Source organism: Balaenoptera acutorostrata, chromosome 21, assembly GCF_949987535.1.
Source record: "Balaenoptera acutorostrata chromosome 21, mBalAcu1.1, whole genome shotgun sequence".
Taxonomy (NCBI): domain Eukaryota; kingdom Metazoa; phylum Chordata; class Mammalia; order Artiodactyla; family Balaenopteridae; genus Balaenoptera; species Balaenoptera acutorostrata.
In genome coordinates, this window is record NC_080084.1 from 34,191,060 (window position 1) to 34,207,642 (window position 16,583).

General features: G+C 35.8%; 1 protein-coding gene and 1 long non-coding RNA gene across 7 annotated transcripts in view; one reads left to right on the forward strand and one right to left on the reverse strand.

Annotated features, from left to right (window-relative positions):
• The window catches only part of WDR17 (WD repeat domain 17), a 95,790-nt gene that overhangs the window by 44,465 nt on the left and 34,742 nt on the right, over positions 1-16,583 (forward strand). For all 6 annotated transcript variants that reach the window (XR_009006533.1, XM_057537347.1, XM_057537348.1 and 3 more), the window contains 5 exons: positions 6,168-6,419; positions 8,290-8,412; positions 10,858-11,042; positions 11,645-11,813; positions 14,380-14,471. Coding sequence is in view for 5 of the 6 variants with exons in the window: in XM_057537347.1 (XP_057393330.1) it covers positions 6,168-6,419; positions 8,290-8,412; positions 10,858-11,042; positions 11,645-11,813; positions 14,380-14,471 (821 nt within the window). In the remaining variant the exon portion in view is untranslated. The remainder of the gene's footprint in view (positions 1-6,167; positions 6,420-8,289; positions 8,413-10,857; positions 11,043-11,644; positions 11,814-14,379; positions 14,472-16,583) is intronic.
• Positions 1-16,583, reverse strand: part of LOC103007515 (uncharacterized) — a 39,723-nt gene that overhangs the window by 17,367 nt on the left and 5,773 nt on the right. The window lies entirely within an intron of this gene.

The following is a 16,583-nucleotide window of genomic DNA, read 5'->3' on the forward strand; positions in this document are numbered from 1 at the left end:
CATTTTTATTTATTTTTTTAGCTGTGTTGGGTCTTCGTTTCTGTGCGAGGGCTTCCTTTAGTTGCGGCGAGCAGGGGCCACTCTTCATCGCGGTGCGCGGGCCTCTCACTATCGCGGCCTCTCTTGTTGCGGAGCACAGATTCCAGATGCGCAGGCTCAGTAGTTGTGGCTCACGGGCCTAGTTGCTCCGCGGCATGTGGGATCTTCCCAGACCAGGGCTCGAACCCGTGTCCCCTGCATTGGCAGGCAGATTCTCAACCACTGCGCCACCAGGGAAGCCCCCAAGTATTTTAATTTTTAAATAATAGTTGTGCAAGTATTATCCAGCACTATGCCAATTCCAAATAACCATTGGAAGTAAATCTTATTTGTAAGGCATCGTAGTACATTTAACTCAGCTGTGCAGATTTTACTTTGAGTTAACCCCTGTCAGGCATTTGTACTGCAGTTTTACTTTTTAAAGTCAGTTCTTTCATTCTGCACATTTACTAAGAAAATGGCCTGAATGACAAAGGACCTACAGCTGGATTATATAATAATTTACTAATACTACTAAAAAATATTTTCCCACCTGCTTGTAAAATACCATTTAGTTGTCACAGCTCCTTAGCAAAGAGTTTGAACTTGGGATAAAAAGGAACAATAACTCCTTGTAGCCCTATTAGTTAATTAACATGGCTCAATGGAAAGGTCTGAGAAATTAGTTTATGTTTATTTTTTAAATTTAAACAATAACAAAATATATAATAAAAAATTGAAAAATTAGATGAACAATTCTCCACTTATAAGTAAGCACTGCTGACATTTGATAAACGTGCTTTTAGCCATCTGGTATCTCTGTTGATGGATGTGACTCCTGGTTCACTAGGTAGATGGATGAAAGTGCTGTTTCAGGATTAGAATAACTACTTTCACAAGACATATTACATTCAATTTATCTGAAATTAATAGAAGAAAGAAGAAATTGAAATTGAACAGAAGAAACAGTGAACATCCAAATAAATCTTTTCTTTCCTTAGGGAATGATCTTTCTAATGTTAAAAAAAATGGATATATAAATTATTGATAAATTCGGGCCATTTTATTTAAAAAAATTTTTTTTAACATCTTTATTGGACTACAATTGCTTTACAATGGTGTGTTAGTTTCTGCTTTATAACAAAGTGAATCAGCTATACATATACATATATCCCCATATCTCCTCCCTCTTGCGTCTCCCTCCCACCCTCCCTATCCCACCTCTCTAGGTGGTCACAAAGCACCGAGCTGATCTCCCTGTGCTATGCGGCTGCTTCCCACTAGCTATCTATTTTACGTTTGGTAGTGTATATATGTCCATGCCACTCTCTCACTTCGTCCCAGTTTACCCTTCCCACTCCCCGTGTCCTCAAGTCCATTCTCTATGTCTGCGTCTTTATTCCTGTCCTGCCCCTAGGTTCTTCAGAACCATTTTTTTTTTAAGATTCCATATATATGTGTTACCATACGATATTTGTTTTTCTCTTTCTGACTTACTTCACTCTGTATGACAAGACTCTAACTCCATCCACCTCACTACAAATAACTCAATTTCGTTTCTTTTTATGGCTGAGTAATATTCCATTGTATATATGTGCCACATCTTCTTTATCCATCGGACCATTTTATTTTAAAGAAGATCTATTATATACATTTTTTTTTTTACTATATACATTTTTAAGAAAGGTGAGAATAACTGTCCGTGTGCTTCTTTACACCTCCCCTCTGTGCTCCTTGTACACATCCTCTTGCCCCTTCTGGTTGCACTGATTTAACACGGGGAAAGTGTCCTCTGTTTTAGAGTAGAATGGGGAGGGACCCGTTCTTTGCTTCCTTTGGATTTGTTGTCTCAAATGCCCTCACCCAGTCTGTTCCATTCTCTGCATTGGGAACAGATTCTGGTTATAGTTGGTCCCTGAGGCTCACAGTTAAGTGACATAATTTGCAGACTTGCTCTGTGCCAATCAGGTAAATACTACTTCCTCTCCCTCCTGTATTCTTCATCCTCCTCAGCACCAGGGAGGTGATTCTGGGACAGTAAAGACCTGCCCTGTGTCTCCTCCTCTTGCCTCTCTGCCCTCTGGGGTGTTATGTAGGGACACTCCCCATATCTCCCCCTGGCTGGCCCACACCCAGAGATTTCATGGGGATCGTGACACTTGCATCTTGCAGAATCTGTGCCGCCTGAGCTCGGAGGAGAATAGTGGGGATGTGCTCTTATTCTGGTCCATATTTCATTTTGGGTATTTTTCATATTTTGTAATTTGTCCTTGTGACCATCTCCTTTTTCATTGACTAGGGCTTTCTTTTCTTGCTTTATTGTTGTTATTGGGCATTTTTGAAGGTTTTAATCTGTTAAGACATTGAGACACAGTATTATGTGTCTAAGCTCTGAAATACTGAGACATTATATGCTTATTTTGGCATAGAAAGGAGAGGCAGGAAAATAAAACCTCCTGCACTTTTCTGTTCAGGTTTATGTCAGGGTAGAAAGTATAATATTTCAACAGTCTGGCCTGTGTGACTTCCAGAAGAAGCCACTGGTTTCCCATAACTCAATCACCTGGCTGTTAAACAAAGTAATTTGTGCATCTGTGCCCTCATCATCAAGTGCTATTTTTCTGGATCCACCCATGTATTAGTTTGATAGGGCTGCCCTAACGAAGTACCACAAACTGGAGGGCTTAGAACAACAGAATTGTTTTTGTCTTATTGAGATAGAACTGACATACATCACTGCATGAGTTTAATGTGTACAGCATGATGGTTTGATTTACAAATCTTGTGAAAAGATTTGCTTAGTGAGCATGCATCATGTCATATAGATACAATAAAAGGAAAAAGAAAAAAAGGCAAAAATAAATTTTTTCCTTGTGATGAGAACTCTTAGAAAATTTATCATCTCACAATTCTAGAGGCCAAAAGTACAAAATCAAGGTGTCTGGCAAGGCCCTCTGAAGGCTCCAGGGAAGGATCTGTTCCAGGCCTCTCTCTTAGCTTCTGGTGGTTCCTTAGCTTGGGTAGCATAATGCCAGCCTCCCCAGGGTGTTCCTCCTGCGTACATGTGTGTCTCTGTGTCCAAATTTCCCCTTTTTATAAGGACACAGTCATGATGCATTAGGGTCCACCCCAGTGACCTCACCTTAACTTGGTCATCTGCAAATACCGTATTTCCAAATAAAGTCACATCAGAGATACTGGGGGTTAGGCCTTCAGCATCTTTTGGGGACACAATTTAACCATAACAAACCAATACAGACTTCTTGACTTCATTATTCTATAGGGTCTTTAGCAATTAATATGCACAAAACATTAGTATAATCCTGCTTTGTGTTTTCCTTACATATGCAAGAGCTAATGGGTCATGAAGGAAACACTACTTTTAAATTCTGACACTACGTTCTAAATTGCGAGTTTGAAACTTTGAGACCATTAGCATTAATCCGGTGTTGTTATATTTTTACTTTTCCTGAAGAGTGGTCACCCTTACCTTCTTAATGACTTATTGGCATCATAGATGATTCTGTTTCTATGTAACTAGATGGAATTTCTGTCCTCTAGGTTCTTGCAGGAGACTATGACCTCAAGCTCTCTGCTGTCCTGTCTTTATCTCTCTTGGAAGAAATAACAGATATTCATGGAGGACTGCCCACAATAACGCAGTTCATCCTTCATTGTGAAGCAGTGATTTTTAAACTGTGCTCAGTATGTTTGTGGATTTATATGTGTGTATTGGGCGAGGGTGGAGATGGGAAGTCTTGGTAGGTGATCCAGCTGGGCTTCAAGCCTTCTCCCTTGCAGTCTGAAAAGCACCACTTTATTCTGTATTCTGTATTGGATTTCATGTAAAAATTCTTGTATGAACGGGATTCCAGGGCCAAAAAAGTTGGAAAACTACTGTTTTAGCAATTTCAGTTTATATCCTTAAACAAAGCCAGATCTTCAGAAAATCTCTCTCTCTCTTTTTTTTTTATCTTCATACTAGAAATGTTTTAATTGAGTTGACTTTGGTATTATTCCAGGGATCTGGGTTCATCAAATTTGCATTGTTTCATTTTAGAAATGTTGTTGATGACATTCTGCCTATGTAATACTGTGGGCTTTTTTTGAAAACACGCAGGAATATTTATTTCTCATCTCAGTTCTAGGAAAAGTTATGCTCCTGAGCACATTTTTTGTTTGTTGTTTTGTTTTATTTTTATCCTATGGACATGGTGAATTGTGTAACCTTTCATGATTTCTTTCTTCTTTGCTTTGGCCATCCAATCTCAAAGTCAAAATTTGAACAGCTATGTGGATTTCCACTATCCTCATTATTTTATTTTCAACCCTAGTTTTGCCTTGCCCCAGTTTTTGTTTTTCATAAGAAATTCTTCTTATTGACTTATTCATATCCTATGCTTCTGTTCTTATCTGACAACACAAGTTGCCTGATAGTTGTGTAATAAAATAGAACGTAAGTAAATAATAAAATAAATAACGTATATAAATAAAAATACCATCAGCTGTTGTTCTTACAACGGGATGCAAAATTTTACAGATTCAGTTTTCTGTCTTTTATAATAAAAATGTTGACACCAGATAGAACAGAAAATGATGATGCAATTCATTATAATTTTACCTCTAAGTGTGGGGCTTAAAGCAACATGATTTAGCTTTTACAGTATTTGCATTGCAAATTTTCTCAAGTTTTTTGTTGCTGTTTTTTTTTTTTCACATGCTGGAATATTTTTAATAACCATAGATACTAACGGGCACATTCAAATACCTAATAATTACTTAAATAGCTGGTACAACTTAGGTTAATCATTTTTCTACCTCTCTGTGGTTTGTAATGATTAGCTATATTAATATCCATTACTATCTGTTTTATCAAATAGCAACTTTAAAGATGCTTATTTTGGGAAAGAAGAAGCAAGCAAACTTTTCTTGATGGTTACTGCAAAAGTTTGATAAAGTCAAATAAGAGAAGCTTCACATGTACCTTCTGTGATTATATATGCAAAATATCTAAATAAAATACTACCTACCTAAGAAAAACATTATATTTAAAGAATATGTTCTGACGAATTAACCTCAAACCAGAAACTATAAGATTTTTCAATTAACTTTACAAATATCTTATATATACAAGGAGATCTATTTTTTCTGCTTTTATAATCTGATACATTGAAAAACAGTATGTAACGAAGACATTGCAGGAAGAGCTATGGTATCTTTCAATAGTGTTATTTTTAAAATAAACACTTCTTTTAAAGTTTACAGTACTTAGGAATAATTGGTACTTCTGTTAAGGTTGTAATCTGTAAATTTAGTGTTTCACTGCCTCTCTTTTGTGAATGAGAGAACTGTTATTGGAGTCCCCACTGGTGCGTTAGCAAAGGCCTTTTTTTCCGTACCGCCAGTGTGTCTATATTTTGGAAGAAATAAGAGGATGGTTTGCTGATCCTTTTCTTCACTTAATTTCACTTGTTCCATCTCCCTGTTTTTCTGGCTGCCTCTTTGTTCTGGTAGCCAGGAGTGAATTATGACATGACAAGTGATAGGATGAATGAGGACGGATGACAATAAACATTGGTATGCTGTTTACCGTATGTCCCACTGTTCGAAGCACTTCAAACAACTAACTCATTTACTCTTAAACAAACAAACAAACTCTGGTATCGTTATGTTCTCCACTGTAAAATTAAAAAACTGAGCACACAGAGATTAAGTATCTTGGGACTAAGATCTGGACCCAGGCAGCCCTCCAAAGTCTGTGCCTTTAGTCAGAACACGATGTTCTTCCCTCCGGTAAACACTTCCCTATCCCTAGGCTGTTGTAACTCAGTGAAATTGTAGTTGATGACAAGATGATGTATATTATTTTTCTACGTATTCTTCTTACAGCTTTTCAGTAACAAATAGAAAAACGTACAGGGTACTGGGGATTGCCAAAGCAAAGCGGTCCAGTACGACTTGCATCCTTAGGACAAACTCTAATTCCCCTGCATTCCCTTGTCAGTTATGACTTCTGCATAGAAATGCTAGACTTGTATTCCCAGGGCTCTCAGAGATCAGTGGTATGCAAGGAGAAAGTTCATGCGATCTCAATTATTAATCTTATTTTGGAAATTTTGTTTAAAATCATCCTCTTTACATTTTCATAGGTAACAAAGGTCAGAAACATGTTCTGAGACCTGAATCTCTTGAAGGGACCGACGAAGAGGATCCCGTTACAGCCCTGGAATGGGACCCACTGTCTACTGATTACCTCCTAGTGGCTAATTTGCATCGTGGAATTCGCCTCGTAGATTCGGAATCACTTTGTTTCATAACAACATTTAATTTTCCCAGTGCAGTAGCTTCTGTGCAATGCTTGGCCTGGGTTCCCAGTGCTCCTGGCATGTTTATAACTGGAGGTAACTTTACCCTACTCCCAGAGGTTTCAGTATGTGTATATCCTTTAACTGAATCAGGGAAATTGTACTTTTATTGGTTAACTTTGTGTAAAACGTATTAATATCTCAAACATTATTATTATAGTAAATACCTAGTTTACTTTTATTTATACAGTGCATCATTAACACAGTGACAAATAAAAATGAAAAGAAGGCCCAGTTTTCCAGGTTTCTGGTAACACTGGAAGATGTTATATATGGACACACGTGTGTGCATGTCTGTGTTTGTGTGTATACAAGAGACAAAGGCAGTTCAATTTCAGCTGTGGCAGGGTGACAGTAAAAATACTGGCTAAAAAAACAGTTTATCTGGCTGAGGAGTTTGTCAGCCTCACAGAATTTTGACAGTCATGATTTCCTAATCGTAAGAGAATTTAGCAAAACTAAGAAGTGACGGGGGATGGGAAGGTGGAGAATTTAAAATAGTAATTAGGAATTAAGTGACTCTACTTTCACCATTTACTGAGCTTCAGAGAGAGAGAGATCTCTGAAGAGACAGAGCACTTTCAGCTACTGTATAAATACTTCCCATATTTGCTAAGTGTAAAATGAAAAAGTCTTTATCTTTTCAACATTTTTAAAGAAGTCTTTACTTCTTTAAGCACTTAAACTGCACATAGAAGTAGATGGATTCTTATTGATGTATCTTCATTGCCTTTAATTTCACAGGATGTAATTAATGATAGATATATATTAATAATAATATATCTATTATTATTGTCATCATTATTATTGAGGTGAGATTCACATACCATAGAAACTCACCGTGTTAAATTGTACAGTGTAGTGGTTTCTGTGTTCACTAAGTTCTACGACCATTAGCATCATTTAACTCCAGAGCATTTCCTCATCCCCCTAATAAACCCTGTACCCATCCGCAAGTCACTCTCTATTACGCCCTCCACACCCCTTAGTCACACATGTGTGTACATAAACCACTAATCTGCTTTCTATTCCGGTGGATTTGCCTGTTCTGGACGTTTCATAGAAGCAGAATCATTCAACATGTGGCCTTTTATGTCTGGCTTCTTTGACTTAACGTAGAGTTTTCAAGGTTCATCCGTGATGTAGCATGGATGAGTATTTCATTCCTTTTTATAGATGAATAACATTCCATTGTATGGATATGCCAGGTTTTGTTTATCCATTTATCAGCTAATAGACATTTAGCTTGTTTCCACTTTTGTGCGGTTATGAATGCTGCCGTGAACATTCGTGTGCAGGCTTTATGGGGACACATGTCTGTAATTCGGTTGGGTGTATATGCAGGAGTGCAATTTTTGGGTCATATGGTGACTCTGCGTTTAATCATTTGAGGAACTGCCAGACTCTTTCCAGAGTAGCTTATTAAGGTGGGATTTTTGGAAGGAGGGGGCTTTCTAATTAGTCTTCAGGTATATCAGGCAGTCTTTGTTTGGCTGCAAGTGAGCAAGGAAGCAGTTTACAAACATTTCAAAAGGTGAAGGATTACTTAATGGTAGAGGTGGAAAGTTTTCTGTGGCTGGCTGTCCTAGAGCAAGTGTGTCACTGGGGTGCTTTTTTGTGGTCACATTGTCATAATCATCTTTGTCGGGGAAGCTCCCAAGGCAGGCAGTCTCTCACCCGAGAAAGGGATTTGGAACAGAAAAAAAAAGGCAAAACGTGCCAAAAATTGAAAGGATGAATATCACTTCGGCTATTTCTTTGTATTATGATATAATATTACTGTGTGAAGAATGTCAGTAAGTGGTGCTAAAAATCTGGCAAGTTGAAATTTTGTTATTTTATATCTAGGCATTTTATGTTTCAAATAAAATTTGTTAATATAATACTTGTTTCTTGATCTGACTAGATTCTCAAGTGGGTGTTTTGCGCGTTTGGAATGTTTCTAGAGCAACACCTGTTGATAATTTTAAATTAAAGAAAACAGGGTTTCACTGCTTACATGTACTGAATTCTCCTCCAAGGAAGAAATGTGAGTAAAAATATCAAAATTTGATATTTTAAAATATCATACTTGCTACTATCCAATAAAATGAGTGATATAATGATATACATGTATCAAATACTGCTACTGAAAAGCAAATTTAAAAAAATAACCTTTGACAATATATGTGCTAAAGGTACCATCAAAGCCACACAATATCTAATATTGCTAAATTGAAACTATTTAGAGCAAAGTTACATTTAAAAATGCTATTAAATGAGGATATTAAGATAATCTCAAATAATCTACATGGGGAAAATGAAACAATGATATTGGTGAAAATAAAAAATATCAAGAGTGATGGGATTAAATAAAATTGGTCTGAACTAGGGGACTTTGTTTTAAACATGGCTCTTTTACAATCTATATGGTTTATAACAAAGTTAAAATAACCTAAACATTGGAAATGTAGGATCTAGAATATATATTCCATGTTTGAATGTATTGCATGTTTGTCGCAGGATTAGTAGTTAGTATTATAGATATTCTTCATTTATTTTTGTGGTTTTTTTTAAATTACCTTTTATTACTTCTATGATTAAGAAAAAATTATAAAATACATTTAAGGTATAAAAGAAAAATCTGGAGTATGGAGGGGGAGGTTTAGAATTAGAATTTTTCCTAAATATGAAGGAAAAGAAATTGACTTCCTATTTAAGTCAACTGTGGTTACTCTGCATGGGTGGTAGTGTTTCTTTTATTTCTGTGTGGATCATAAAAAAAATGGGGAAAAGAGTTTAGTGATTGAACAACCTAGAGTTATTGATTCCTCCTTACTCACTACTGTCTATTATATACTAAATAATTAGTGAGGCCTGTTCAAAATAATGTTGTTTTGGTTAGCCAATTTAGTATCTAATTTTGTGGGCAATGGCAAGTAGTAGAAAATCTCTGTATTTGAACCTCCAGTCTTTTCACAAATTTAAGCTTTTCCTAATACTTCTAAATCCTGGAAACTGGAGGGTCTAGAAGCATTAGGACTGGAGAAGTATTGATAGTACGCTGGGGACTGGCATATTGTTTATGTATCCTGCATTTTTTGGAACTATTTTTTTCTTTGTTTATTTGCTGTGAACACCCATCTCATAAGATGACTGAAATATCATAGGTTCTTTTCTTCTTTATTTTTTTCTTACTGCAAAAGTGGTCCAGGCCCATTAGAGAAAGATCAGGAAATATAAAGAAGCACATACTGATCTTGTCATTTTTGAGTCATTCCTTTCAGGTTGTTGATAGTTAGTTTTTTCTCCCAATTTTTTAATGTAACAGAAAGTGTGGAGTAAGAAAAATTATGTAAAAATGAAAAACTTTAAAGGTAGACATAATCATCAAATTCTGAAAAAGGATGAATTATGGATAGATAGGAGCATGAAGGGTATCAAAACCACCTATAATATCAACAAATTAAAATATTAGAAAACAGTCATGGATTATATTAATTTTAACCAAACTTTTAGCAAAATTTCGTTGAACCAAACAAATGCTTCTTTTGTTATTAATGGTTCATTCTAGTTTGGACTGCCTGTCGTTCTCCGATTCTAAGAAATGAGTATTATCCTAATGAACGCAATAAGAAAGACTTTATTATATTTGAATCAAAAAAGACAATATACTGGGAAATATTTATCTATATTCCAGTGTGTAATTAATCTAGATTGGTCTGATAATTTATGGTGGTATCATTATTTTGAATTATATTTACAAGAGTATATATATGTTCTAAGGAAAAGCTTTTTGAAAGAAGACAAAATATGTGATAAAGAATACAAAGAAAATAACTGAACAAGGAGACATTTATGTAATTGAAAGTTGGGGAATTGAAAGTCTGTGAACAGTAAAAATTGAGGAAGAAGAGAGAAATTAATATGCAAATGTATATCAGACAGTTGTAATTCTTAATTTGGGTGCTAAATTAAAGTAAATTATAAATAATCTCAAAAATAATTATTTTCATTGTATTGAAAATTAGTGGAAGAGAGTTATTAGTTCTAAAAGAAAAAAGTTCACATGCATGTGTGTTTGCTTGTGTAGAGGAAGAAGTAAGCTATTACATCAGCACTTCGAAAGAAAATTTTAATTCAGAAATAATCGTGCTGTGCTTTAATTTATGGGGCAATAAGAAACCAAATATTCACCACATATTGTGATTCCTCAGAAACTAATTTTCATTCATTTTTCACCATCTGCACTTCTATACACCTCTTTTCAAAATAATATCCCATTTTGTGTATATAAATATATAAGTATGGGCAATGCTGCTAAAGTACTCCTGGGGCAGAAAATCTGATCATTGCTTAAGAGTTTACTGATATAAATTCTGGATGAAAGAAAACGAAGAGCGTCTTTGTAAATTAAGTTCTGTGGTTTCATTCCAGCCTATGGGAAGATAACTGGCATAAATGTTTACTTGTTTATTTTTTTTTTCTTTTCTAGTTTCAATCCAGTCCCCAACCAAAAATCATTATACATCCTCAACGAGTGAAGCAGTACCACCCCCAACTCTGACACAGAATCAAGCATTTTCTGTTCCTCCTGGTCACGCAGTGTGCTGTTTCCTGGATGGTGGAGTTGGACTTTATGATATGGGAGCTAAGAAGTGGGATTTTCTTAGGGACTTGGTAGGTCTGCGGTCATTCTTTTATACACAATACTTATTTTGTGTATAAAATGATGTTTACTTTTACTTACGTATTATTGATGATATTCTAAAATTATTTTCATAGAGAATCATATATTAGGACTTTATCTTGGTTGATTGAAACATTTTAGAAAAATGTTTAGAACTATTAAAATTATTTGTCAACATTATAAACATTAGACTTCTTTAAGTATTAATGTCTGTTTAGCTTATCAGGATTACTCTGCATTTGGTAGTTTTCCCATTATCGTGTGGGCCACATTACTCCTTTGTATCGTGGAAAATCACATAGTTGTAGTATATTTTGGAAGCAAAATGAGAAAGAGAATATTCTTTCAGAAGGAAGGAGAAGTCCACCTCTGCCGGTTAGTCTGAGCTTTCTTGTTCTCATTCATGAAATGAGCAAGGTTGGATTAAGTGATTTCTAAGGTTTATTTCTATTAGGGAGTCATAATAATTCTCTGCGTCTACGAACTTCGGTTCTCACGATCGTTAAGCCTCTGTGTAAGATAGAACACAGCCCTGCTGAGGACTCACGTTTTGTCTGGGTTTGTTCTGTGTTTTTTTACGCTGCATCCCTAGGGTCATGTGGAAACGATCTTCGACTGCAAATTCAAACCTGATGATCCCAGTCTTCTAGCAACAGCTTCATTTGACGGCACGATAAAAGTCTGGGATATAAACACACTGACGGCAGTGTGCACTTCCCCAGGGAATGAAGGGGTTATTTATTCCCTTTCGTGGGCTCCAGGTAAGAAGTATTTTATTAAAATCAGGAATACAATTAAATGACTTTCCTAACTTTTATTTTCATTTGCATTATCTTCTTCCTCACAGTGCCATCGTACTCCAAATGATGGTGGAGGCAGATTAGTACCAACTTAGTTGTTGGTGCAGTTTTTGTGGGTTTTAGAATAGACTATCTGCACAAGCACGTTGATTTCTGGGCCCTTCTATATGACATAGTCATATAGAAAAGCCACAGGAAATCAGGATGATACTGACCCATCTAATTTTAGCTGCATTTGTATAGATATGCCTATAAAAGTGTAGTATATTTTACATTATAGAAGTTTTCCTTAAAATTTTCATGTGAATCAAATATATGAAAATAAAACATGTATTTTTTAAAAATTATAATACCTGTCTTTCTCTGATACATCTGTTTTGTGAATGTGAATGATTATTTATCATCAGAGTTTAATTGTGAGCATGTGATTCTATATAAACTCCACTTTAGTAATATTGAAGAACTTTTATGCTATAATAGGGTCTTTTCTTTGATCTCAGAATGATGCTACCTTTATACCTTCCTGTACGTAAAAAAGAGATGTCCTATGAAACCTCCGACATTTTCTCCCAAAACATTTTCTTCCTGTAATAAATAATTTTACACACCTAAAATGAATTTTTCACTTTATAAACTATGTAGAATGCTTTACTTATTTGTCCTAATACTAACATATTAATTTAAAACCCATTTATAACCAAGATATAGCTTATTTTTTAGCTTATCTCATTGTGCATAGAGATTTTTAGCCCTGAATATATGGGCTGTCAGGGCTTTGATGTCTTCAGAGAATTTGGGAATCTCTTGGAATTTTATGCATAGTTTTTAGTGTATGTGTGTATGTTCCTATGTCTGTCAAAGATTATCATAGCTATCAGATTTTCAGAGAAGTCCATGATACAAAAAAGGTAAAGAACTACTGTTTTTGTATCCCTTATCTCCTACTGTGAGGAGAAGATCTAGAAGAAGGTTTTACTTCCAAGTCTTAATGACAGCAGCTGTTCTCTGAAGCAGAACATACTTAGTGCCATTATAGATCCAAAGCTAATTGGAAAAAAATGTTACTTCACTAATTAAGAAGTAAGGAACAAAAAGAATTAGCACTCTTTTCTGCTCCCTTCTTTACCTCCATCTTCATTTTACTTTTGATTGTGAGAGCCAACATTTATTAAAGAGGATCTGAGGTCAGAGAGGTTGAGTAACTTACCCAAGATTACATACATAGGGAGTAGTGGTGGAGTCAAGATTTGAACCCTTGTCAGTTTGATGTTTAAGCCTGTGCTCTTAGTCACTGTAGTTGGTGTCATCACAGCAGGGCCTGCTGGGTTGAGATACAGGAATTGGGCCACCAGTGCAGTGACACTGTAACAGCAATGAGCTGATCACTCTTCCTTCTACAAAACGTACTCAAGTCTCAAACCTAAAGCTTGAATAGAAATTGTGACTGTGAAAACCATTGTTTCAAATCATAACACAGAAGGCCCAATCTTACTTAAAGCTTTATTTCACTCTCTACATTGAGAATTTGCCTTAAGAAAATAAAAATGTTGGAAAATGGAAATTCTGCCAATTTTTGCAACGTGATTACTGATGAATCACTATTGTTAGGTAAATATGGATGAAACTTAAAAGATTAGCAGAGGTTGACACTGGATGGAAGTAGAGTAGGTTATAGATGATTGCAAAATTTCCTTTATTTTTAGAGTAGCTATCACAGGAAAATTTTTGGGAGTGCAAATAAATATGGAAACTTTCCCCCAATAATTTTAGAGCACTAAAAAGGTAGCAGAATGAAAACCCCAGAAAAAAATGGTGAGGACTTTTCTTTTAGTATTTATAGTCATTTATCACAAAATAATTCCCCCATATTTTTACTCCTAGGAGGCAGATAACAGCTACTTCTTTCTTCTAATGGAGCAAACCTCTTCTTTGACTGCCTTGAAAAAAATTCAAGACCATATACTAACTTAGCAGCAGTTCGATTTTAACAGATTTTTTTAACTTCTTAGAAACAAAGAGCATTGTTTATGTCTTTGATGGAGAAAATGAATTTTTTCATGTGTCCTGCTTAGAGAAATACTTTCCTAACCATTAAAAAAATTACTAGATGGTCAGAAAAATGTAAATACTGACTGGATATGTAATAATATTGAGGAATTTTTGATAATTTTTCTATTTGTGATTGTAGCAGTTTGGTCTTGTTAATTAAAGAGTTCCTGTATTTTAGACATCCATCCTCAAGTATTTATTGATGAAAGAATACAATATTAGAGATTTGCTACAAAGAAATCCAGTGGGGGGCTATAGACAAAATAAGATTGACCATATTTTGATAATTGTTGAAATTGTATGATGGATTCATGCATTATACTGTTCTTTCTATATTTGCATACATTTGATAATTTTCATGATTTAAAAGAAAGAGCACTTTCAAACTCAAGTCTTACTTTTTCAAAAATTACATTTTTGAAAAGAATTACATTTGTGGCAAACATTTCATATAATGTCTAACAAATTGTTTCCTAAGGTGATTTAAATTGTATTGCTGGAGCAACTTCTCGAAATGGTGCTTTTATTTGGGATATTAAAAAGGGCAAAATCGTACAACGTTTTAATGAGGTAAGATGTATTTATTGCTGGCCGAATAACATAATGTCTTAGACGGCTTCACTTTTTTTTTTTTTTAATTAATTAATTAATTAATTTTTTTTTAATTTATTTATGTATTTTTGGCTGTGTTGGGTCTTCGTTTCTGTGCGAGGGCTTTCTCTAGTTGCGGCGAGCGGGGGCCACTCTTCATCGCGGTGCGCGGGCTTCTCACTATCGCGGCCTCTCTTGTTGCGGAGCACAGGCTCCAGACGCGCAGGCTCAGTAGTTGTGGCTCATGGGCTTAGTTGCTCCGCGGCATGTGGGATCTTCCCAGACCAGGGCTCGAACCCGTGTCCCCTGCATTGGCAGGCAGATTCTCAACCACTGCGCCACCAGGGAAGCCCGGCTTCACGTTTTTTAAATGCTTTTCTCTCTTAATTTATTAGTCACCAGTTGGCATTGTAGTCTTTTAATCAGCAGAAAATCCAAGAGGACATGCACGTGCTAAAATGAATTCTGAAAAATGTAGCTGAGTCTAAGATATAAAAATTCACCTAAAGTTGCATTAGCGGTTCAAAGGAATTTTGGGTCATCTTCCACAAAATTGTCTAGGAAAATATTCAAAAGTTGGAAAAAGACTAAACTCAGAACAAGACCCAAATTATAGTTCCAATTTTGTCACTGATTAGCTCTTGACATAGAGAGGATAATATTATTGGCTTGAACCTGATTGTTCATTTATTTATTTATTTTTTAACATCTTTATTGGAGTATACTTGCTTTACAATGGTGTGTTAGTTTCTGCTTTATAACAAAGTGAATCAGTTATACATATACATATGTCCCCATATCTCTAATGATTGTTCATTTATAAGATGGTGAAGTTGGATTATATAATTTCTTGGGTTTCCTTCCAAGTCTCAAATTCCATTTTTCCATGACAAGTTCTGAAAGCTTCCCTCTTCCTATTTGTAGTGTCACAGATTGTACTTTTCCTTCCGCTTGGAGTTAAATTGTCATCTCATATTTCCCTGGGTTCTGTTAATATTTTGTAAATACGTATGCTCTTATTACAGTATGTTAGTTGTGAATGGAGGGAAGTGTGAACAGGATCTAGGATTGTCTCTCACTCTCTTGAAATTTCGTTCATTTCAAATGATTACTGTTGAAGTTTATTAAACATATAACTTACTTGATAATTATTTATATATCGAGGCTTTAAAACCATTTATACAAAAGACTGTTCTCTCTCTCTGAAAATCAAGTAGCCTGATCTTCCAGGAGTTACGGAAGTTATGTGACAAATGCAGAGCCTTAGGGAAACTTCACCAACCGCCAGTGGGCAATTTTGCTCTCAAAAGAGGAAACTTTGGCAAAGGACTACAGTTCATCCTTCCCTTTCTCTACTTAACAGCAATCCTCTCAGTTTAGCACTCCCCCAGCCCGCCTTCTGCCCTTCCCATCACCAGAATGATGCGTATCCCATAATAAATAAGGATATAAGAAGAAAAGATGAACCTGGAAAAGAAACTTTTGACCTAATTCAAGAATCTTATCCTTGGATGTCAGATCTGTCGATTTCTTCTTCTAGCATCTCGGCGTCCTGTCAACTAAGTATCTTCCTATTAGCGCTCGGCAGGTGCAGCCTGATTCCAGCAGCCCAGCCCTGAGCGTCAGGGACGTCTCTTACGTCCATTTATGTCTTTCCCAGCTCCAAGAGCATAGTTAAGACCAATATCGAAACCGCTTACATCTAGGATAATAAATGTGGGGAAAATGAACACTGCCAGCTTCAGTTAATTAAGTTACATGTGCCTCACAAAATAAAATGCAGGATGTGAGGGGGACATAAGTGCCCCGTTCACGGGGACAAACACAGCTGATGGAGGACCTCCCCTCCTTCAACTGAGTGAGTATAGAGACTGCCTCCATTCTTGTGTTCATCTTTATAAACCTACCCACCTTGACCCCCCAAGAAAGGTAAAAATAGCAAACTGGAGACCACCTTAGTAAAACAGCCTTAAAGCTCCAGATAAAAAGTCACTTTAGTCTTCCCTTAAGAGCATCCACGATTTAAGTGCTATATAAAACTGAAATGTTTTAAACAAAATTTGGAAATGGATTGGTTGCAGCCTTTATTCA